At 44.5% G+C, this 22729-nt stretch overlaps 1 protein-coding gene across 5 annotated transcripts in view; it reads left to right on the top strand.

Moving 5' to 3' along the window:
• The window catches only part of USP12 (ubiquitin specific peptidase 12), a 101720-nt gene that overhangs the window by 70787 nt on the left and 8204 nt on the right, over positions 1 to 22729 (top strand). For all 5 annotated transcript variants that reach the window (XM_042987704.1, XM_042987640.1, XM_042987728.1 and 2 more), the window contains 3 exons: positions 7661 to 7890; positions 13360 to 13436; positions 13552 to 13635. In XM_042987704.1, coding sequence (XP_042843638.1) covers positions 7661 to 7890; positions 13360 to 13436; positions 13552 to 13635 — 391 coding nt within the window. The remainder of the gene's footprint in view (positions 1 to 7660; positions 7891 to 13359; positions 13437 to 13551; positions 13636 to 22729) is intronic.

The following is a 22729-nucleotide window of genomic DNA, read 5'->3' as shown; positions in this document are numbered from 1 at the left end:
CTGAGTGATTCACGTCCTCTTTTTTTTGTCTGTACTGGTATGAAACTTCAGAAATTTTGTCCCGGTAGAAAATTCACGTGCATGGTAATTGAACATGCCATCCTTTCAGTGATTTTGTTAGCATTTTAGAAACGTACAACATCAGAAAGCTGAAACTCACACAGAATACACATCCTTTTTCTTTTTCACTGAATAGTATACTTTTCTTGACATTATCGTTCAGTGTATTGTCTGTGCTCTTAGTTGGGGCTGCCGTAACAAAAATACCGTGGATTGGGTGGCTTCAACAATAGATACCTATTTCTCACCGTTCTGGAGGCTGCGAAGTTCAAGGGTAACATGCTGGCAGCTTCCCCGTGTGATGTCGGCCCTTTTCCTGGTTTGTAGGCGGCTGCCTTTTTGCTGTGTCCCCCACACGGTGGAGAGAGAGAAGCAAGCTCACTCGTCTCTCTTCTTACGAGGGTGCCGGTCCCAGCCCTCAAGACCTGAAAGTCCTTCCAAAGGCCCCATTTCCAAATAGCATCGCTTTGGGGGTTAGGGTCTCAACATACGAACTCTGGTGGGGGCACACGCATGCAGTCCTTAACGTGATTGTTAAGTGTGCAGTGACTTGTTAAGTTTAGATTCACTCCTAAACACGGAGCTCAAGTTACTGTGTTTGGAAAGGTGTGTGTGGATTTATGTATTTATTTGTCAAAGCTGGGATGTTTTTAGAGTGTTTATTGTTTTTTAATAATTCGGTGTTTTCTGAAAGTTTTTATATGTTGAGGCAGAGTAAATTGGCGCACCGTAGACTTATTTTGTTGAATGAAACTGATCGCAGAATGAGTATTCCAAACTTATCTTTTCGTAGTTTTGTTTCATTTTTCTGTACCTCAGGAACAATATGGAATGGAAAAGCATGTTTATTATTCGATGTTGCTGGCTTTTGTATGTTTTGAAATCCAGTTTTGCCTTTCGATTCTTTTCCTGATAATCGTGTAAAGGAGAAGAGGAACATACAAATTAAAGAGGATTCAGGCGCACCTGGGTGGTTCAGTCGGTTAAGCGTCCGACTTCGGTTCAGGGCGTGATCTCACGGTTCGTGGGTTCGAGCCTGCATCGGGCTCTGTGCTGACAGTCAGCTTGGAGCCTGGAACCAGCTTCGGATTCTGTCTCCCTCTCTCTCTGGCCTTTCCCAACTCCCACTCTGTCTCTCTCTCAAAAATAAACATTAAAAAATAAATTAAAAAAAAATACAGAGGATTTAATTGTATACACCCTCCTGAGATTGTCTGCTAGTTGTTTTTAATCTCTGGAACATTGGATGCTGCCTGTTTCAGAATTACCACTAACTTTCACTGTTGGATTCTTGTTCCTTTTTTTAAATTTTATTTTATTTTAGCACATGTGGGTGAGAGAGGCGGAAGGAGGGAGGGAGGGGGGAGAGAGAGGGAGGGAGGGAGGGAGGGAGGGAGAGGGAGAGGGAGAGAATGAATATCTTAAGCAGGCTCCACACGCAGCGCGGGAGCCTGACGTGGGGCTTGATCCCACAGCATTCAAGACCTGAACTGAAATCGAGAGTTGGATGCTCACCCAACTGAGCCACCCAGGCACTCCTGGACTGTTGTTCTTAAATCCCTTTTCTTCCATGTTACGCTGTAAACTTAAGGTTTTGCATTTTCAGTAGATACTAGCTCAATATTGTGCTAATCGCTGTTGCTTTATATTATTAATCATTCTGATATCCCTTGGAAAGAATCTGTATTAACTTCAGTAATGGATTTGTGTTTTCAGAATTTTAATTCGTGTTGCCTAATCACAGCATATGACAACTGTGGCATAGTGCTTTTATAGTGTGATAGATACAGTGGTGACACTTAGTGCTTTTACGGTATGATACAGGGCTGACACTCGCTCCATAACCGTGTTACCTTTGATGATGGGAGACTAGCTGAATGTTTGTATTGGTTAACTATTATGTATTTAGCTCCTGCAGAGCACCAGAAACGAGGAGCTGACATTCTCACGGGGAAGGCACTCAATCGTGTAATATAATGTATTGGCGCTGTGAAAACGAAACAAAACAAAAACAGGGAAAGGGGATAGAGAATGAGGGAGTTGATAAGTTTTGTTAGATGAGAGAGTTAAAATGAGAAGCCTTTGGAAGGTCTGGGGCAAAATTGTTCCAACTGGATAGAATAGAAATTGCAGTTGCCCTGAGGGCTCGACGGACAGCGAGGAAATTAATGTGGCTGGAGTGGAGTAAGATAAAGATAGAAAAGGGAGGGGCCTGGGGCTTGGGTTTTATTTCGAAAGTCGTGGCAAGCCGTTGGGGGGTGCTGAGCAGGGGGTGATAGGTTTTGATCTGCATTAGAAGGAGATCCCTGTGGCTGCTGGGGGGGGGGGGCAGCTTGAGTGGGAGCAGGGAGACCATCCCAGAGGCTACTGCAGTCATCTGGGGTAAGAAATGAAGCCCTCTCTTTCACATCGCTAACTCCCTATAGGCCCTCTATTATTTTCGAAGAATTAAAACATAGACTGGTGATCGAACTGTGTGCTAGCCGGCATTGACTCAGCTGAAGAGTTGGGGATCGGTTAGGTTGGGCTTGAGAGTCAGACCCGCTGGTGCCTGTAGCTGTGCACTCAGACTCGCTGGATCGTCACACTGTTGTTTTGGGCCACAGTTGTTCCTCTCCTGTCATCTTAGCTGTTTCAGCCCCCAGTTTTGTTCGTTCGTTCGTTCGTTCGTTCACTCATTCGTTCGCTCGTTCATAAAATGTCAAGCACATCTAATACGTGGCAGGCACTGTTCTAAGTGCTGGGGAGACAGCAGTGAATGGGTAGAAGTGGTCTTTATTCTCGAGAGACCTGTAAGAACGTAGCAGTGGCTCAGGCGATGTGGAGAGATACTAATGCAAATATACATGCATATTTATATGTATATGTTTTAAAGCTTATTCATTTTGAGAGAGTGAGAGACAGAGCGTGCAAGGGAGGGAGGGGCAGAGAGAGAGAATCCCAAGCAAGTTGTGCACTCTGAGCGCGGAGCCCAGCGCGGGTCTCGAACTCACAAACTGCAATATCGTGACCTGAGCCAAAGCCAGGAGTCGGACGCTTAACCGACTGAGCCACCCAGGCGCCCCTGTATATATTTAAGTGTTGGTCTTCCTTAAGTGAGGAAATAATTAGAAGTCACACCTATTGGGGCGCCTGGGTGGCTCGGTCGGTTAAGTGGCCGGCTTTGGCTCAGGTCATGATCTCACGGTCCGTGGGTTCGAGCCCCGCGTCGGGCTCTGTGCTGACAGCTCAGAGCCTGGAACCTGCATCAGATTCTGTGTCTCCCTCTCTCTCTGCCCCTCCCCTGTTCATGCTCTGTCTCAAAAATAAATAAACGTTAAAAAAAATTAAAAAAAAAAAAAAAGTCACACCTATTAAGTAGGTTTGAGTAAATAATTTCCCACATTCATTTTAATCCTTTTTCTTCAGAAGGAGCACAAAAGATTTTCTGTGTAATAAAAGCTACTAGCTATTTCTGAATTAGGAACAACACATAACATTTTTAAGTGTTGATTTAGTTTTCTTTTTTTTTTTTTTTTGCATTAATGTTGCAGCTATATTAGAACTTTAGTCGTCTGTACTTTCCATATACATTTATTTAATAATGAAATTGTCTCTCCCACTAGACTGTCGGTTCCATGATGGAGGGAACCCATTTGTTTTTGCTCTCCATTGTATTCCCAGCACATAATCCAGTTCCTGGCACATAGTAGGTTCTTACTGAATATTTGTTGACTGAATGAGTGAATTTGTTTTTAATTTGCCGGAACAAGCTGGAAGTCCACCCTTCCCATTACGCTACTTAGCAGAGAAGAAAGCAAACCATAAGGAAACCAAGATTTTAGGAATTTAATATAATACAATTTCCAGGGATTATCCTGTGGCCATTTAGTTGATTTTTCTTTTTTTTGGGGGGGGTGGGTCCTGGTTAATGTTTTTAAAGTTGTATTGGGTGCTCTTAGGCATGGCAGGATTCTGGCATATACAGCATACTGTATTTATAGAAAATGGACTATAAATTATTTTAAACATTTCAGCAAAATGCTGAAAGACTATTTTCTGGTTTACTTTACATCTCAGTTCCAGAGCATTCGAGTCAGTGGAAGTATGTCTGTGAGTGTGAAGTCATTGTTCTGTGTTTTAAAAAAAAAAAAAAAAAAAAAAAAAAAAAAAAAAAAACACCCAAAAAAAGATGTTTTAAGTGTTTAAAAAGCAAAAAGATTTGCACATTTTGCTTTACAAAAATAATTATGATTCTGAAAAACATGCATAGATGCTAAAATAATTTTTAACAGGAAAAAATAAGACTTCATTATTATTTTTCTTAGCCAGAAAATTTTTCATTTAGATCTTTGTAGGTATTCTTTAATTTCGTAGTTTAAGAATTATTTTTAATTTGAGAGAGAGCGTGCGTGCGAGTGGGGCAGGGGGGCAGAGGGGAAGGGAGAGGGAGAGAGAGAGAGAGAGAGAGAGAGAGAATATCTGAAGCAGGCTCCATGGCCTTAGCGTGAAGCTCAGTGCGGGGCTCGATCCCACAATCCTGAGATCATGACCTGAGCTGAAATCAAGAGGGGGTCACTCAACCGACTGAGCCACCCAGGTGCCCCTGTAGTTTATTTTAAATATTTATGGCAAAAAATGTACTCTTTAAAACTTCGGTTGTAAAAAATGCTTGATTTAGTGGAAAAGAGACTAGATGACAGCATAGAGCCTAGCGTGTAGAGACCCACCATAGTGATTGTTCCTGCCTCACTCTGCTAGGTCCTTACAGTGTCTATAAAATATCTGTACTTACTTCCTCTTAGTGACTCTAGCATAATTTACTTCTGTGTCTTATCTTAGTGGACCTGGGCGGCTCTCGATTTGTGGCCTGGGGATGGATGAGTAAGTGAGGGATGAAAAGGGAACTTCAAGGGGTCAAGTGCACTTGAGGAAGCGGCCCGGACACTGAAAGTGTCAGGGTCAGTGCAGGAGTCGGGATGAACAAAAGACACCATGAATCAGGCCATCCGTCGGTGAGGGAGGGGGAGGCGGCCGACGGCCACAGAAGGATGGGGCTTAAGGCCAGATCTTAATAGCTTTTTTGACTGAGGGAGAGGGTTTTTAATATGCAGATGACATGGGACGAGTTAGAAGTGGCCGCAGGGAGCTCAAAAATGCCAAAGGTTGGAGACGTGGGGAGTTTAGAACAGAAACTGGCTCCTGGAGGGAACAGCAGAAAGGGTCGAGAGAGTAGCAAATCCCAAGGTCGAGGAAGGACGTAAGGGACAGTAAATGAACGACAGTAATAGAGGATGGGAGCCTAGGGTTGGGGGACGGAGTAGTATTTTCAGGGATGAAGGATTATTGCATCGAGAGGCAAGGTGAAAGGTGATTGACTTGACTTTTCCCAACTTTGGCCCAGACCAGTCCAAAGGCGGAACCATCCAAGGTTTCTGAGCGCGACTTGGCTTGGTCTGAGGGATGGAGTAGATGGCCAGGGGGGGTCTGCACTGGAGGGGGCTCTGTCACGATGGGTGTGGTGCCGAACTTCTGCTGGGAGCGGGGGAGGGGAATGGTGTCACGGCGCTTGGCTGCCTCGCGGGCAGAGACCGTTGCACACTCGGAACACCAAATTACGCATCAGTAGATGTTAAGTCCACATAGGCCGATGCACTGTATCTTAGGGCTCAGGGCTGTTACTGTTCTGAGAAAGAACATAAGGGGTTTGTTTAAGGCTAATCGGGTCCCTCAGGGCAAAGCTTACAGCAGAGAGATGAAGCGTGAACAGATGGATGCTTCCTGTGTGGCTCTTAGTACATTTTTTTTTTTTAATTTTGTTTTTGCATTTATTTGTTTTTGAGAGATCGAGCACAAGCCGAGGGAGGGGCCGAGAGAGAGAGAGAGAGAGAGAGAGAGGGAGACACAGAACCCGAAGCGGGCTCCAGGCTCCGAGCGGTCGGCCCAGAGCCCGACGCGGGGGCCCGAACCCACAAACCGCGAGATCGTGACCCGAGCCGAAGTCGGACGCTCAAGCGACTGAGCCACCCAGGCGCCCCTCACTCCATTCTTCACATTGTTGTGTTTGACTTGAAATCCAAGAGAGGTTGAGTCAGTTGCCTGTGACATGCATGTAATTAGTGGTAGGACCGTCATAGGAATCCCAACAGTCTTGCTGTAGCAACTGTAGCAACTTCAATCTGATACTTTTTAAAGGTCTTTCTGACGCCAGGATTGAAATCATTCTTTTATTTTCTTTGAGTATACCTCCCCAGTGAACATTCTCACCTGTTCCCATTCTGTTTGTACAGTGACTTTGCAAAGGAACATGGTATTCCGTTTTACGGACCAGAAAATTAAGACGGTTTTGATTACCATGAGGTTGAACGTCTTTGCGTCTTTCTTAACCTTTCGAATTTAGCTTCTATAAATTGTTGATTCCAAGTCCTTTCCACACTTTGTATTTCCTCCGGCTCAAGCTCTTTCTGTGTTGAAGAAGTTAATAACTTTTAGGTTTTATGGTTTTTTGTAAACCTTTTCAATGATTTCTAATCCAGAGAATTTAACTTTACGCAGTCATAACTGTAGCTCTTCTAAAATGGAATATTTTATTTTATCTTAGACTCTCCCAAAGTTTTCTTCCTAATTTATACTCTTTTATTTAAAATACGTTAACTGTAATCTTCCTGGAATTCGTTAAATGGTCCTCGAGGATCTATCAAGGTAAAATTTTCCTGACCCGGTACCTGCTGCACGTGTTTGACTAAGCCGCAGGCGTCCGTCTGTCCGTGCGCGGCTCAGTCACCCCGCCTGCCGGAGTCGGGACTGCCAGGTTTGCATCTTGGGCCTGCATTTCCCAGCAGCGTGACTTTTCCTCTCTGATCCCCTTCCCTCATTTGAAGGATAACCATAACGATGTCGCAGCGGTGTTCAAAAGATCCAGTGGGACCCCGCCTGTAAAGTCCGTACCTTTCAGTGTCAGGTTGTGTCGGGTCAAGCGCAGGGTAAAGCAGTATTTCCATCACATTTACCCATTTGTGTAGCTGCGGGGCACCTGTCACCTTTGGAAGGGCCTTAGGGACCATCTGGCTCGAATAGGTCATTGGTGACACCACTGTTTCCTGGACCTGACTGCAGCTCAGACTCGCCTGGAGGACCTTTGAAAAGTCCCGGGTCCCAGCCCCCGGCCCCCCCCCCCCCCCCCCGACTGAATCCCGAGGATGCACAGCCCAGTGATTCAGAATTGCAGCAAACTTTCTGTGTGGTTCTTAAGCATTTGGCTTCCCGTTGGCAAGAGGTTGTCCAGTGTCAGTTTTACAACTTGCCACGTCGTAATATTTACGGAATAATACAGCGGTTTCTGGTCCGTTCCATATGTTACGTAAACGTACAAGGCGGGTTTTGCCCTTTTCTCATGGATCGGTTAGTATCGTTTCTCTAAAAGGAAAGTTCTCATCTCAACTGTCTTTTCTCCAAATTTAGTCCTATTTCCGTATGTGAAAGATTGTCTGTTTCTTGTATGTGACCGACAATGCCAGACGTTTGTACTTGGTTCTGATAGACTACGAGATTCTCGTTTTAAATCTAGTTTTAATGAAGTTACTAATTCTGAAATAATGCCCTCATGTATTTTTGGTTTTAGAACTTTTTGACAACTACATGCAACAAGATGCCCATGAATTCTTAAATTACCTACTAAATACAATTGCTGATATTTTACAAGAAGAGAGAAAGCAGGAAAAGCAAAATGGCCGTTTACCTAATGGTAATATCGACAGCGAAAATAACAGCAGCCCACCAGACCCGACGTGGGTTCATGAGATTTTTCAGGGAACATTAACAAATGAAACCAGATGTCTTACTTGTGAAACCGTAAGTATATGATAAAATTTTAGAGGGAGCAAATTTACTTCCTTTTTACCGAAAGTTCTTTGGAGGATGAGTGAGAGAGTGGAACGCGAGGCTGGAATTTCTTAGGTGTAGGATAAACGAAGATTAAAGATGTACCTGTCACTTGAAAGGGATCTGTCTACACTTTTTCCATAATGTTGCTTATTAACAGTGAATACCTGCGACGACAGAAAAAGTAACTTCCTGCAGTTTCGGACCACAGTTGACCCTTGGACAATAGGGGGTCGAACTTCCTGGGTCCACCTGTTTGTGGATTTTTTTTTTTTTTTTTTTTTTTGGATACAGTACTGTAAATGTATTTTCTTCGTAATGTTTTCTTTTCTCCAGCTTACTTTACTGATATCACGATACAAAGTGTGTGTTCATCAAGTGTTTACGTTATCGGTAAGGCTTTTCTGGTCAACAGCCGGCTGTTAGTAGTTAGCTTTTTGAGGAGTCGAAAGTTACGCCCAGATTTTCAACCGCAGCGGGGGTGTGGGTTGGGGAGTTCAGTGCCCCTGACCCCCCTCTGCATTGTTCAAGGATCAACCGTGTTTGATTCTGTTTCAGTAGAAGAGGCCAGAGAGCCGGGTTCTGGAAATTCTGTGTCCGTGTGTCAGGCAAGCCCATAAGAAACTTACAGGTCAGGGAGGCACATGCGTTTGTTTTTCCTTTCCCTACAGTTATGTGTCTTGTTGGAATAAAAACTAAAGCGTATTTGTTATACTCCGCGGGGAAGGCACCCGCTTGCTGGATACTTTGTAAAGACGAGCAGTAGGGAGGAAGCCCAAAAATGGATTCCACTGGATTCCACATGGGATCGGATAACTCAGTCCTTTTGTTATATCGTTACCTCGTTACCTCATTTCTCACTTGAGGAATGAAAGATCAGACTCTTGTTTAATCAGGCATCCACTACTCAGTTTTGCCAGTTGAGCCAACAGTGTCCTTCACGGCATTTCTTCCCCTGCAAGCGCATCTGGTTAAGAGTTTGCTCGAGCGGTGTGCGTTTCATATAGTTGTCATGTTTTCTCTAGCCGCCTTTAATCTGGAACATTCCTGTAGTGTTTTTGGTCTTTTATGACATTCGTTTTACATTTTAAAAGAAGATGTGCCTCCTTTTTAAAAACAGTTGAACATTGCTCTTACCGAGTTTGCCTGATGCTTCCTTCTAATTAGATGCGGGTGCGTTCTTGGCTGGAGTGGTCAGTTAGTGTTGTGTCCTTCTCAGGGCATCCTGTCTGGGCACACAGTACCCACCTGCCTCTTGATGGGGAAATTAACTTTGATCTCCCATTCAAATTGTTGTTCAGTTTCTCCGCTTGGTGATGACCGGCCTTTATGCCCTTGTAACTAGTGGGCAGTCTGTGGGGAGACACAAATACCTTGTTCTTCATCAACATCTCCCCTAGGATCCAGCATCCGCTGAGGATTTTTGCCTGACTCAGCCGTCAGCATGATGGTCGTACTACTAGTTTTAAGAGGAGAGGAGCATCGTCCAGGGGAAAAGAGAGTCCACGGCGAGAAAAGATCAGATGTTTTATGGATGTTTGGAAAAATAACGTAGTTCCTTGGTTGACTAGATCAGATAAACTTGCACTGGCGGAGGCTAATAAGGAGCCGTATTCTTCTTTTTTAATTAATAGACTTCAGAAGAATTGAGTGGAAAGTACAGAAAGTTCCCGAATACCTCCTCTCCTCCACTTCCCCCTGTTCTTAACATCTTGCACTACTGAGGTGCATTGGTTGCAGTTGATGGGCCACTAATTGATGGCTGCATTATCAACTAACTCTGTAGTCCATATTTGAGTTCTCTCTTGGTATCACCTGTTCTGTGGTTCTGTGTATTTTGACAAACGTATAATGACCCGTGTCTTTCACTACAGTATGATACAGAGTAGTTTCAGTGCGCTAAAAATCCTCTGTGCTTCACAGATTCACCCCTCCTTCCTCCCCAAATCCCTGGCAGCCATCGTTCGTTTTACTGCCTCCATAGTTTTGACTTTTGCAGGGTGACACGTACAGTTGGAATCGTAGATAGGAGCAAGGCCTTTTCAGATTTCTCCTTTCTCTTAGCAATAGGTACCTGAGGTGTCTCCATGTCTTTTTGTAGCCTGGCAGCCCGTTTCTTTTCACCACGGAATTCTGTTTCATCGTGTGGACATATCACAGTTTATCCATTCACATACTGAAGGGTGTCTAGGTTGCCTCCCACTTGTGATGATTATTGCTTTGTCTTCTCTGGGCCTCTTGCCTCTCCATGTAAACTGGAGAATCATAAAAGATTTAGAAACTGGTTTATTATCCATAAAATCATGTGCTGTGATTTTGAATGGATTGTGTTGACTCTGTTGATCAAGTCGGGCAGAACTGACTTCTTGACAACATTGAGTCTTTACTGTCCATTTACATGGACTATACATTTATTTACATCTTTCTTTCTTATGGAAGAAGTCATCTTGTCGTTGTCCTCGTGTTGATCTTGTACATACTTTGTTAGCTTTACATACCTAAGTGTGGGGGTTTTTTGTTGGTGTTCTTTTGTCTTTTGTTTTGTTTTTGGTGCTAATGTAAACAGTAGTGCGGTTTCTTTCTCTTACAGCAAATAGTGATCCTTTTGATTCAACCATGAATAAAAAGATAGGCTCTTTCAGTGGAACCCTAACCAATAAAGCTGAGTGACTGTTGACTGTGGATTATGCGTTCATCTTTTTAACTATAACCAGAGCTCTGCAGGATGATCATTGTCAACAGTGTAATTTTAGTTAATGAAAGGACACAGTTGTAATAAATAAAATTCTCTTTTGTGAATCCATTTTTACTGGTGAACCTCTTTCACATCAAGCGAAAGAGGTTTAACTGAATGCTTGAATGCATTAACATCCTGTGGGGGTGTTTTTGGGTTAGAGTAAGGATTACTGTTCGTTGTTGTGGCCATTGCAGTAAGAGCTTGACTGGGCAGTGTTTGATGGCAGGAATTGGTCTCAGGACTCACCTTTATTCGATCTGAGCAACTCCACTGGTTTGAACATGAGTTTTATAGAGACCTCTTACAAAGACAAATTCTGTTGTAGCTGAATTCCAAGCTTTAGGAAATACACTGAGCGGTGTTTCAATCGGAAGAGTGGGTAGAATCAGAATTTGGCAGTTGGTTGGTGTTTGGTGTGATGAAATTTGGTCTGTGTTCGAAGACGTGTATAATTCATCCTCTTCAAGAAGACAGGAGATAGTTAAATTTGCTTAGCATGTTGGGAAATGTAGTTTTGGTGAAGCGGGCAGAGTAGATTTGGGAGCCTGTGGAGGTCTTTGGGATGCTGTGGTGCCAGGCCTTGGAAGCTTATTTTGTAGACTGGGGACGGACGATGGGGGATGAGGATTAGATGTTTTTGAAGGACAAAGTGATGTCACCCATCCTTGTTTGCTCAAATATTTATTTTATTCGCAACGGATGGCTAGTGATCCTTCCCCCCATTCTCTGCTAGGTCCTCCTGTGGCCTGCAGTCTATATTTGCAGATAGTTTCCCAAGAATTAAAGGTATGAATTGAGAATATTTCCTCAGAATCCCGGTCATTATCTTGCAGATTCAGTAAATGGTCATCAGTACCCCATGGCCTTTATCAAACTCAGCTAGAGGGATGAAATTGAGAATTTCTGAAGGGTGAATATGTATCCTTTCTTTAGTTTTGCATAAATATTTAAGTGCCAGCTGGGCCAGGTAGAAGATGGGTAGAGGTTGGCAGAAGGTGAGTAAGACATAGAGGTCCTGATCTGCAGCTGCTCGTAGAGGAGTACAGACCGGTAACAGGTGGACAATTCCAGTCCAGTACGTTAACGGTTCAGGTAAGCACGAGAGCCCGCGCGAGTCAGAGAACAAGGAGACCTGACCTCTCCACGTAGGAGTGGGCTTCTTGGAGGAGGCAGTGTTTGTGTGGCAGGTGTTGGTAACGCGGTTGTTAATACCCCAGTTGGTTAGGAGGCTGGGTCCCTTGACAACTCTGTCTTCTGATGGTTTCTTCTTGGCCTCTTTCCTTTTCTTCTGTTTAGTCTTTAAATGTGGGTGTCCTCCAGGCTTTCACTTTGGGCGGCTTCTCACTCTGCATCGGGAGGGTCACAGTCCGTTTTCGTTACCGCCTGTGCTGATGACTCCCCACCCACGTCTCCAGCTTAGACTGCTTCTCTGAGTCTCCCACATCCTGGGTGTGACCTGACGTTAGATCACGGGAGTCCGACAACAAGCAGACGTGTTTACAAACACTTTTGAAAGTTAAATAGTGCCCCACTCGGCGATTGCCTGGTACCAGCACGCTTGTGAGGCCAAACATAGTAACTCAGATATATCCAGATGATCCAGAGCCTCCTTCTATATCATAAAGATGGAAATGTAAAATGAAGACCGCCGAGGCAGCGCCTGAGAACCCGCAGACCTCATTTTGACAAACACCGGGCTCTTAAATCTTCACTCCTTTTTGGCCTGCACGTAAAGCCGCGTGTTAGCCTGTCTCTGCCACGCCACCCTTCCTCCAAAACGGAGCTGATTCTTTTTCCTTAAGCACCTCACGTCCCCTTTCCTCTCTCTCTGCCATCTTCCTTACACTGTACCTTCCTTACACGTGTACACTGTACCGTGTGTACACGGTAAAAACGTACTCCTGTTGGCATAAGGACATAGTAGATGCGGCTCTAAATCCGTACAGCTACACGAAGTATCACAAGTTACTGATGCCGAGCTCCTGAAACAGGTGCGCCGTTGAAGCAGGAGAGCGCTTACCCCCCGGGGGGTACGGCCGTGGTGGGTGCGAGGCTTCGCCAGAGCCCTGTTGTACGCTCACCCCGGGCAGAGAGTCGTCGAAGGAAAGAGCTAGGAAAAGTGACATCCGCAGTTCTACCCTAATCCTGTTCACACGAATAAGCGCTAATTTTTTTTATCAGATGATTTACCCATAATTCAAACAGAACCTTACGTTAGGTTTTTTTAGGGAAGGTTTAGAAAAGGTCATCGGTGAAGATTGTAATTTGGCATTTTAGGCTATAATTATTTCCTGAATGATAAAACAACACGGGCGTCAGGCCCTTGCCAAGCATCCTCATTCCGTCTTGGCCTGTGTGTGCGTGTGTGTGTGTGGGTTTTAAGTATCAGTGCATATGGGCAGTTTGTTTCGTGCTTGACGATAATACCGAGATTCAGGAAAGTGATGGGATTTGACATCCTAGCCTCTGCCAGTAAGGGAATCGGTCCCAGATGTACTTTGCTGTTTAACCTGTCCACATGATGAGAGTCGTTTACTCAGTGTCCCGTTGGATAATCCAGATCAAGGAGATTTCTTGTGAATTTGGGGGGAAAAAGAATTCTTCATATACCTACTACTAATAGAATGAATTTAATTCTATCCTTTCAGAGCAGTGATTTACTGATATTTTAAAAAATCAAAGGTAATTCCCTGTTTTTCCAGATAAGCAGCAAAGATGAAGATTTTTTAGACCTTTCTGTTGACGTGGAACAAAACACATCGATCACTCACTGCTTAAGGTAATTGTGGATGTATTTATGTTGAAATTTAATGAATGTCTTTGGTTTAGAATATTTTGAAACAAACACAGTTTTCCGGTATAGACAAAATAAATTTATTTTGAATTTTACGCAGGGGTTTTAGCAACACAGAAACTCTGTGCAGTGAATACAAATATTACTGTGAAGAATGTCGCAGCAAACAGGAGGCACACAAACGGTAATTTAGAGTTTTTAAACTGTTTTAGTGATTGCTCTGGCAATGGATGTTATCGATGGGCTTTTCTAGCTGAAAGGGATGTGTGAAAATTTACACTGAGTAAAACTTTTGAATGTTATCGTTGAGTAATGAAGACGCATTAAGTTCTTACCAGATCAACAGTATCCCACTCCCCACCCTCAGGCCACTTTCTACACTTGTTTAACAATCCTAAACCAGTACGGTTAAAATATTTGACTTTGAGGCTTTGCTGCCTGTGTAGCTTTTTCCTTGGTGGGGAGAGGTAGGGGGAGCTGTACCCGAGTTTCCGCTCTTCCCACATAGGATGTCGTACCTTCTCTTCTTTGGGATTCGGTATCAGGGAATGGAGTCGTCGTCATCATTCTCGTTACCTTACTTCTTACTTTGAAACAATCTCAGAGTCAAAGAAAAGCTGTATGAACCGTACCAAGAATGCCATTTTACCCGAAATCGTATGAAAATAAGGTCCTGGTGTGATGTCCCACGATCCTGGACACTTGAGTAGCCGTTTCCTGCCAACAAGGAAGTTTTCCCATGGCCGTATTCACCCACACGGGGAAAGTCACGCTGACACGCCACTGTTCTCGTAGACCTTATTTTATTAGCGCAGATGTCCCGGTAATGTCCTCTATGGAAAAAAGGATCCAGCCCAGAAACATACATTACATTTAGTATTTGTGTCTCTTTAGTCTCTACATTTGGAACAGTTCTTTAGTCTCTTGTTGACTTTAAAAATCTTGAGAGTTTTGAAGATTGCCGATTCGTTATGTTATAGACCGCCCTCTTTGGGGTCATCTCGTGTTTTCTTAGGGTTAGGTTCAGGTTATGTATTCTGGGTGGGCGTCTCCCAGAAGTGAAGCGCTCTTCTTCCCATTGTATCCTCTTAAGTGACACATGGTGTGTGGGGGTCCCTAAGACCACTCCGGACACTCACTAGAAGGACTCACAGGACTCCGTGTATGTAGTCATGCTCACAGCTGAGACTTATTACAGGGGAAGGTGACAAAGCACGTCAGCAAAGCAGAAAACCAGGTGAGCTTCCGGGAGTCCAGTCCCATGGAGTCACGTGGGCGTACTTCACTCCTGTAGTGTTGAATGTGATGTGGGAGAAGTGTTTTCTGCTAGGGAGGCTCATTATAGATTCAGTGTCCAGTGTTTTAAACCGAAGGCTAGGCGCCGTCTGCCCAGCATGTACCAAAATTCCAGACTCTCAGAAGGAGAACAGGTGTTGAGCATAAGCCATATTGTTTGTTCAAACAATTTAGGCGTGTTGAGACACGCTTATCATTTAGGGACACTCCTCAAATTCAAATTCTCCTATATTAACCAAGGATCACCCTTATAAGCAGACCTTTCTAATAGAAGTGGTTTTTTTAAGCGTTTATTTATTATTGAGAGACAGGAGGGTGACAGAGTGTGAGCAGGGGAGGGGCAGAGAGAGAGGGAGACACAGAATCCGAAGCAGGCTCCAGGCTCTGAGCTGTCAGCACAGAGCCCGACGCGGGGCTCGAACCCACGAACCGCGAGATCATGACCTGAGCCGGAGTGGGACACTTAACCAGCTGAGCCACCCAGGGGCCCCACAAGCAGACCTTTGTAAAGACAGTCTGAGGCCTGCTAGGTTAACCCTTTGCTGCACATCCCATTACTGGTGCTGTTACTTTTGAGCACTTGATTAAGGGGATGTCTCCCAGAGTTCTTCACTCTTAACTATGTTTTTGCTCATGTATAATTCATAAGTATTTTGTGTGGAGGTTATTTTTAGATTGTAAATACACCCATTCCTCATCAGACTTCTAGTATTTTTCATTTTCTAAATCTCAGTTTGGACTCCAGGTTTTTTTTTTGTTTGTTTGTTTTCAGCGGGTTATGATCCATTGCCATTCTTACTTTTTTTATGTGCAAACGATCCCCAATTTGGCCAGCGGGAACCCCTTCAAGCTGGTGCCTGTGTCTTTATGACATGTCCCCTCATCCTTGAGTGTTTCTTTACTTTCTGGCACCACAAGATACTCCTGGCTCATTTTCTCATTTTGTACTTGCCTTGCCCCCACTCTGGTCCAGCCATGTCTCCAGAGAGACCTGGTTCCTTTGAGGAGGAGAATGATGTTTAGAAAGCAAGACTTTGATAGAGGTGTGCTCCCTGCTATCGGGATGTTTCTGTTCTCGAGCCCCCTGGGTGAGCAGAGCTGGAGGGTGGGGGTATATGCTCACATCTATACCTGTTTATCTTGCCTGTTGATCTTTCCGTATTAAAAAACCATAAGTTCCCAATTAAATTCCCAATTTCACATCTCTACCTGTGTATCTTGCCTGTTGATCTTTCCATATTGAAAAGCCATGAATTCACAATTAAATCCCCAATTTCAGCCAACACCATAGGGTCCATTCTAGTTTTCTCCTTTTTCATATTTGTGGTTTCCTTCTCTGAAAGTAAAAATTGGCTCCCGTTATCTTTCTGTATTTAATTGTTCAGTGACGCTGTAGGTAACCGGTCTTCTCCCTCCACCCCCACCATGCACAGATGTCATACAGACATGCTCTTTGCTCTGCTTGGGTTTCCCCTCTCCCCTGACGGCACAGCCGTCTACCTAGTATGGCCCCACCTGACGGTTGAACTGAAATGTTCATGAAAAGAAGAACTTAGGTTTTTTAAATGATTATGTTTCTGTTTTTATTTTGGACACAGATACGTTTATTAGGAAGGGAGGGGTTTTAGGTAGTGGACACAGGTAATCAAAGCAGATGACTCATTGTTCTCTTCTGTTAGTGAAGATGATTGGGGTGGGTACCTCACATAAGTTTGGGAGAGGACGTATCAGATTAATCCTGAAAGTGTAGAAGGTGTCTAAGACTGTTGGTTAAGGAAGACAGAGTCAAGGACTAAACGTAACTAAGAGGAATCCGACTCGCGAACTTCTTTGGCCACATGGAGGAAGGCGTATCTGTGAGCCTGGCTGGTCTTTGTACAGAATGACAAATAGCCGTATACGTGAGTAATTAAAGATGGTTTACAAACTCAAGCTGTTTGTTTTGCAGACATCCAGGAGATTTTAATATATCATTTAATATGAGGTTTTTTGTTAATATACATGGGGAATATATATAATATATATATATATATATATATATATATTATATATATGCTCTGTAAAGAAATTAGAAAATATAGATAAGTATACGTCAATTAAGAATCATTATGAAAGCGCTGTTAACATTTTTGTGTATCCTGGATTTTTGAAGGGTGTCTGTATGCACACATGTAATTCTGGCAATGGAATCAAATTTTTATATGCAGTTTTGTAGCTTTTTTCACTTAATAAATGACAAGCATGTCACTGAAAGTATATTTTTACATCATTCTGAAGAGGTGCTCCATAGACTTTTTGTATGGGCGTACCATAATATACCATAATCTGTGAACTGTGTTCACAGCTAAATCGAATAGCTTAGATTGTTCCCATTTTTTTTTTTTTTTTTTTTTTTTACTGTTACATTGCTTTGGTGAACATGCATATTTTGTATGTATATGCCCACCAACAGACACATTTTCACACAGTTTTTAGAGTATTTCTGTAGGATAAGTTGCACGTTAGTTTACGGAAAGACAGCAATATAGAAATTATCTATTTTCTACTAGGATCTAGCGTCAGCCCTTCTGATAACTTGCGTTGTAATATTGAGCAAGTCTCATTTAATCTTTTTGGGTCTCACTTGCATTAGTTGATATCTGCCAGCTCTGAAAGTCCACAGTTTGTAGTCTTGGAATAAGAGAGTAAGATTGTGTTGGATATACAGATCATAGTTCTTATTAAAGAAACAAAAACCAGTTTGACTTTAAAAGGTTTCAGTCTGGATGAAGTACAAAAACCACGGGATCATCTCAGTGGACACAGAAGAAGCATTTGAGAAAATTCAACACCCGTCCACGATAAAAAACACTCAGCAAACTAGGGATAGAAGGAACATACCTCAACATAATAAAGACCATCTATAACAAGCCCACAGCTAACATCAGACCCAGTGGTTAAAAAAATAAGAGCTTTTTCTCTAGGATCAGGAACAAGACAAGGATGCCTAGTCTTGCCATTATTCAGCATAGTATTAGAAATCCTAGCCCGGGCAGTTAGGCAAAAAAAAAGAAAAAGAAATAAAAGGCATCCAAAAGGGAAAGGAAGAAGTCAGATTATCTCTGTTCACAGATAACGATCTTATTGACAGAAAACCCTAAAGATGAAACAACAACAAGAAAAAAAACCTTGTTAGAACTAATCAATTCAGCAGACCTGCAGATACAAAATCAACACGCAAAAATCGGTTGCATTTCTGGGCACTAACTGAACAATCTGAAAAGAAAATTAACAAAAGAATCCCATTTACAGTAGCATCAAAGGGAATAAAATACTTAGAAATGGACTTAACGATGGGGGCTAAAGACTTGTACCCTGAAAACTATAAAATGGTACTGAAAAATTAAAGAAGATATGTACAAATAAATGGAAAGATATCTTGCGTTTATGCATTGGAAGACTTAATACTGTTAAAATGGTCATACTACCTAGAAGAGTCTACAGATTCAGTTTAACCTCTATCAAAATCTCCATAGCAGTTTTTGATGAAATAGGGGAAAAAAACACCCAAGATTCATAGGAGAAATCTTGAAGGACTCTTAAAGCCAAAACAGTCTTTAAAGAAAAACAAAGCTGGAGGCCTCACACTTCCTGACTTCAAAACCTATTACAAAGCTACAGGATTAAAACGGCATGGACTGGGATAAAGACAGACCTATAGATCAATGCAAAAGAGTAGAGAGCCCAGAAATAAACCCTCACTCGCATGGTCAGGTGATCTACAAGTGCGCCAAGGCTGCACGATACAAAAATAGGGAAAGTACAGTCTCTTCACCCGATGTTTTGGGACCACTGGATATCCATGTGCAAAACCTTACCTTATACCATGTACAAAACTTAATTCAAAATGGATGAAAGACCTAAACATACGACCTGAGACTGTAAAACTCCTAGAATAACGGAAAGTCTTCATGACCTTGGATACGGCCATGATTTCTCAAATATGACACCAAAAAGCACAAGCAACAAAGGCAAAAGTAGACAGATGGGACTCTGTCAAACTTAAAACGTACGCGTAACATAGGGAGACGATAAATGGAGTGAAAAGGCATGAATGGGAGAAAATATTTGAAAACCAATACGTGACAAGAGGTTAATAACTCAGAATATATCAAGAACTCGTACGGCTCAGCAACAAAAACCAGGCAAAGAACTTGAGTAAACATTTCTCCAAAGAAGATAAACAAATGGCCGCCAAGCATATGAGAAGATACTCGACTAAAGCTAATCGTCGGGAAAAGGCACATCAGAACTACAGCGAGGTATCCTTCCGCACCAGTTAGGGTGGCCGTTATTGGAAAGTGAGAAAATAAGTGTGGCGACGATGTGGAGAAACTGGAGCCTCGTACGCTGTTGGTGAGACTATAAACTGGCATAGCTCCTATGGAAAACAGCGTGGAGGTGCCTCAAAATACTGGAAGTAGAACTACCTGAGGATCTCGCGTTCCTTCTTCTAGGTATATATCCACAAGGATTGAAAACGGTGTCAGAAGACATGTGTGTGCTCCTGTGTTTATTGCTGCATCGTTCACAATAACCAACAGGAGGAAGCAGCTTAGATGTCCATCTGCAGATGAGCGGATAAAGAAAATGTGGGATGAACATAAAATGGGGTATCGTTCAGCCTTAACAAGGAAGGAAATCTTGTCACGTAAAACATAGATGAGTCTTGAGGATATCATGTTAAGTAAGCCGGTCACAAAAAGGCAAATTCTGTAGGATTCGAGTGATCTGAGGAATCTAAAGTAGTGACGTTCTGAGAGACAAAATAAAATGGTGCTTGTCCGGGTCTGCGGGGAGGGAAGAAGAGGAGTTATTCAGCGGGTGTAGACTTTCAGTTTGCAAAATGAAAATCGGGCGATTTTCTCCACAGTTCTGGAGATCTGTGGCACAACTGTGTGCTTATAGGCAACACTGCCATAGTCTCTGTTTAAAAGGGGTGAAGATGGTGAAGTTCACATGTTTTTTACCACAATAGAAAAATGCATGTGATTTGGCTTTCATTCGGAATCTGTTTGTATTAACGTAAAGACAGTGTCGTCTTTGCAACCAGCCGATCTTGGAACAACGTCAAAGAACGATTTCTGGAAATGGTGCCCTAAAATAAGTATTCCGCGATCAAATGAATTTGCTATATAGTAAAATTTCCTCTTCATTGTTTATTCATGCTTCATATTGTGGACTCTGAGAAGACCCACAGAACAGAAGAAATTTATCTTTTTATCTTTCATACGGAATTTGTCCGCACATTGACTCCTTTCACGTAGCACCCCTGTATAGCGCAGTCCAGGGAAAATACGAGGTTGGTAAATGTGGATGAAACAGTCCTGAGCTGTCACCCAGTGGGAGGATAAAAGCATAGGGTAGAAGCAAGGTGATGAAGCCGGGGAACTGGAACGAGAGGATTTGATGGCTTATGGCGTTGTTTTAGGTGCTGTTTTCCTGTCCTCTGGGCTGGGAGTGCCGCTTGGGATTTTAAGGAGCACTCGCCTGTCACTCCCGTCTCCCTGAGAGCGGGATCTGATGACGAGTGACAGTGGAAAGCTGAGCCAGCCTGACCGGCTCTCCACTACACACCCCTCCTCGCTCCCCTCCCTGTACTCTCTCTCCCCTCCCTGTACTCTCTCTCCCCTCCCTGTACTCTCTCTCCCCTCCCTGTACTCTCTCTCCCCTCCCTGTACTCTCTCTCCCCTCCCTGTACTCTCTCTCCCCTCCCTGTACTCTCTCTCCCCTCCCTGTACTCTCTCTCCCCTCCCTGTACTCTCTCTCCCCTCCCTGTACTCTCTCTCCCCTCCCTGTACTCTCTCTCCCCTCCCTGTACTCTCTCTCCCCTCCCTGTACTCTCTCTCCCTTTAGGCCACATTCAGCCGAGCCCGCCTCCAGGCCCACCCCTGTCCGCGGGCGGCGTTGAGGACTCACGCAGTGCCCAGGTGACTCAGCGTCTAGTTGTTGTGGCCGCTGCCTGTCTCTGTCCACCCTGATCTAGTGGTAACTGAGGTTCTTCCTGTTCCTGAGGCCAAGTTCTTCCCTTCTGCTCGGTTTCCCTAGCTAGATGCATATCGTTTTCCTGCGTGTGCAGGTTCTAGTCACGGTTAGTATCACGTCGGGAGTAGTCAGCCCTTTCACACACACCCTGTCTCCGTCTGCTGAGACTGCCGTAACAAAACCCCATAGACTGGGCGGATTATAAATAGCAGAAATCTATCGATCCGTTCGCATTCTGGAAGCTGGCGGTCCAGAACCGAGGCACCAGCATGTTGCGTTCCGGTGAGGGCCCTCTTCGTGGTCCCCAGCAGGTGCCTTCCTGCCTGGTGGAAGGACTCCCGCAAGCCCTCTAGGGTCTTTCATAAAGACACTAATCCCATCTGTGAAGGTTCCACCCTCATGATGTAAGCACCTCCCGGAGGCCCCACCTCCTAGAACCGTCACGTCGGGTATTAGGTTTTGAACATGAGTTTTGGGGGGACACAGGCATTCAGACCGTAGCACCCCCTCCCCCATTGGGATCCTCCTGAATCTGACCCGTGTGTCCGGTTGCCTAGGTCCTTCTGTCTTTTGACGGGTCGATGCTGTCCGGATGCGCGCCTGGTAGCATCCCCAGGTAGCGATCAGGACTCTCCCCCACTCCCCCCCCCCCCCCCCCCCCCGGTCGTGGCACTGGATCTGCCCTGTCCCCAGACCTGCCTTCGTTGATGACACCCACTGGAGTCAGGCTCCGTCGGGTCCAGCTCTCCTCTCAGTGCTTCCCACTCAGTCTGGTGTCTTCCTCACGCGCAGCCATAACTTCCGTTTCCCTGTCACACTCAGCCTGACCTTCCCCAGTTAGGCCTCGTTGACATGACAGTCCACGAGAAGGTGGAATTTTCTGTCTGTACGATGACGAAACTCTTCTGCGTGGTCAAGACTCCTCTGCCAACAGAATTCCATTAAGTTCTTATGTGCTTGTGCTGATGGGATGTTAAAGTTGTCTGGGGTAGAGTTTGCATATTAGTGCCCTCTGGCCCGCAGTGTGTGTGGACCTCTTTGCTCGGCTCCCGCCGTTTACACAAATGGGAAATTTTCCTTTAAAAAATGGTTTCTGGCCATTCTTGGGGAATCTGCAGACAGCAGACAGCTCTAGAATATGGAACTCGCCTTCGTGGTGCACCGCACCCCGCCTTGCCTGCAGCAGAGTGGCCCGTATTCTAGTCCGGGAGTGGCCTCAGGGCCCATTCTCCGCCACCCCCACTCCTTTGGGGCACTTTCACGCCGGCTCTTCTTCAGAGGACTCCTCTGGGGCTGGGGCTACCGCGGAAGGAAGCTTCTGGGAATTTCTTTAACCTGTGACCTATGACCGGCAGGGGGAGAAGAGAGTGTGAAAGCCCAGTCACCTCGCCACGGTCCAGAGAAATCTGCAGGGAGATTCAGAGTCCAGGCAGGGTTTCCCCGAGGGACCAAGCTGGAGCTGCTCTCTGTGGGCTTTTTCCCGAGACTGAACCTCAGCTGGCTTCCTCCTCTTCCCTCTCGGCTTTGCTCACTCGGCCCCCAGAGCAGCGCTCTGATAAATCTCGGGCACACGACTTCTTTCGTCAGGGTCTGCTCGCTGGGTCATGGGGCCCCAGGTTGAGAAGATGTGCCCGCCACCCCTCCTGACGGTGGCTGCCGTAGGCATTGACTTTGTAACCTGGTGTGTGACGAGGGCGGTACACTTTTGCTGAGAAAATAGTATCTGCGGTCCGCTCATTCCCGGTCCAGAATACTCTGATTAGGTTGGAAGGGGACGTGCTTGTTTTTCAAAGTCACATCGCTGGGAAGCATCGTTTTTCTGCGGAGATCTAAAATTTCCGGAAAACTGAAGTTCGGCTGAGGACGCTTTTCTTCCGGAGGAGAAATGGGCTCTATTAATAGTTTAAAATGCTCCTTACGAATTTATGATTACTTTGTTAATTCAGGGACATAAAGGA

Source organism: Panthera tigris, chromosome A1, assembly GCF_018350195.1.
Source record: "Panthera tigris isolate Pti1 chromosome A1, P.tigris_Pti1_mat1.1, whole genome shotgun sequence".
Taxonomy (NCBI): Eukaryota; Metazoa; Chordata; class Mammalia; order Carnivora; family Felidae; genus Panthera; species Panthera tigris.
This window is presented reverse-complemented; position numbering and strand designations above follow the sequence as displayed.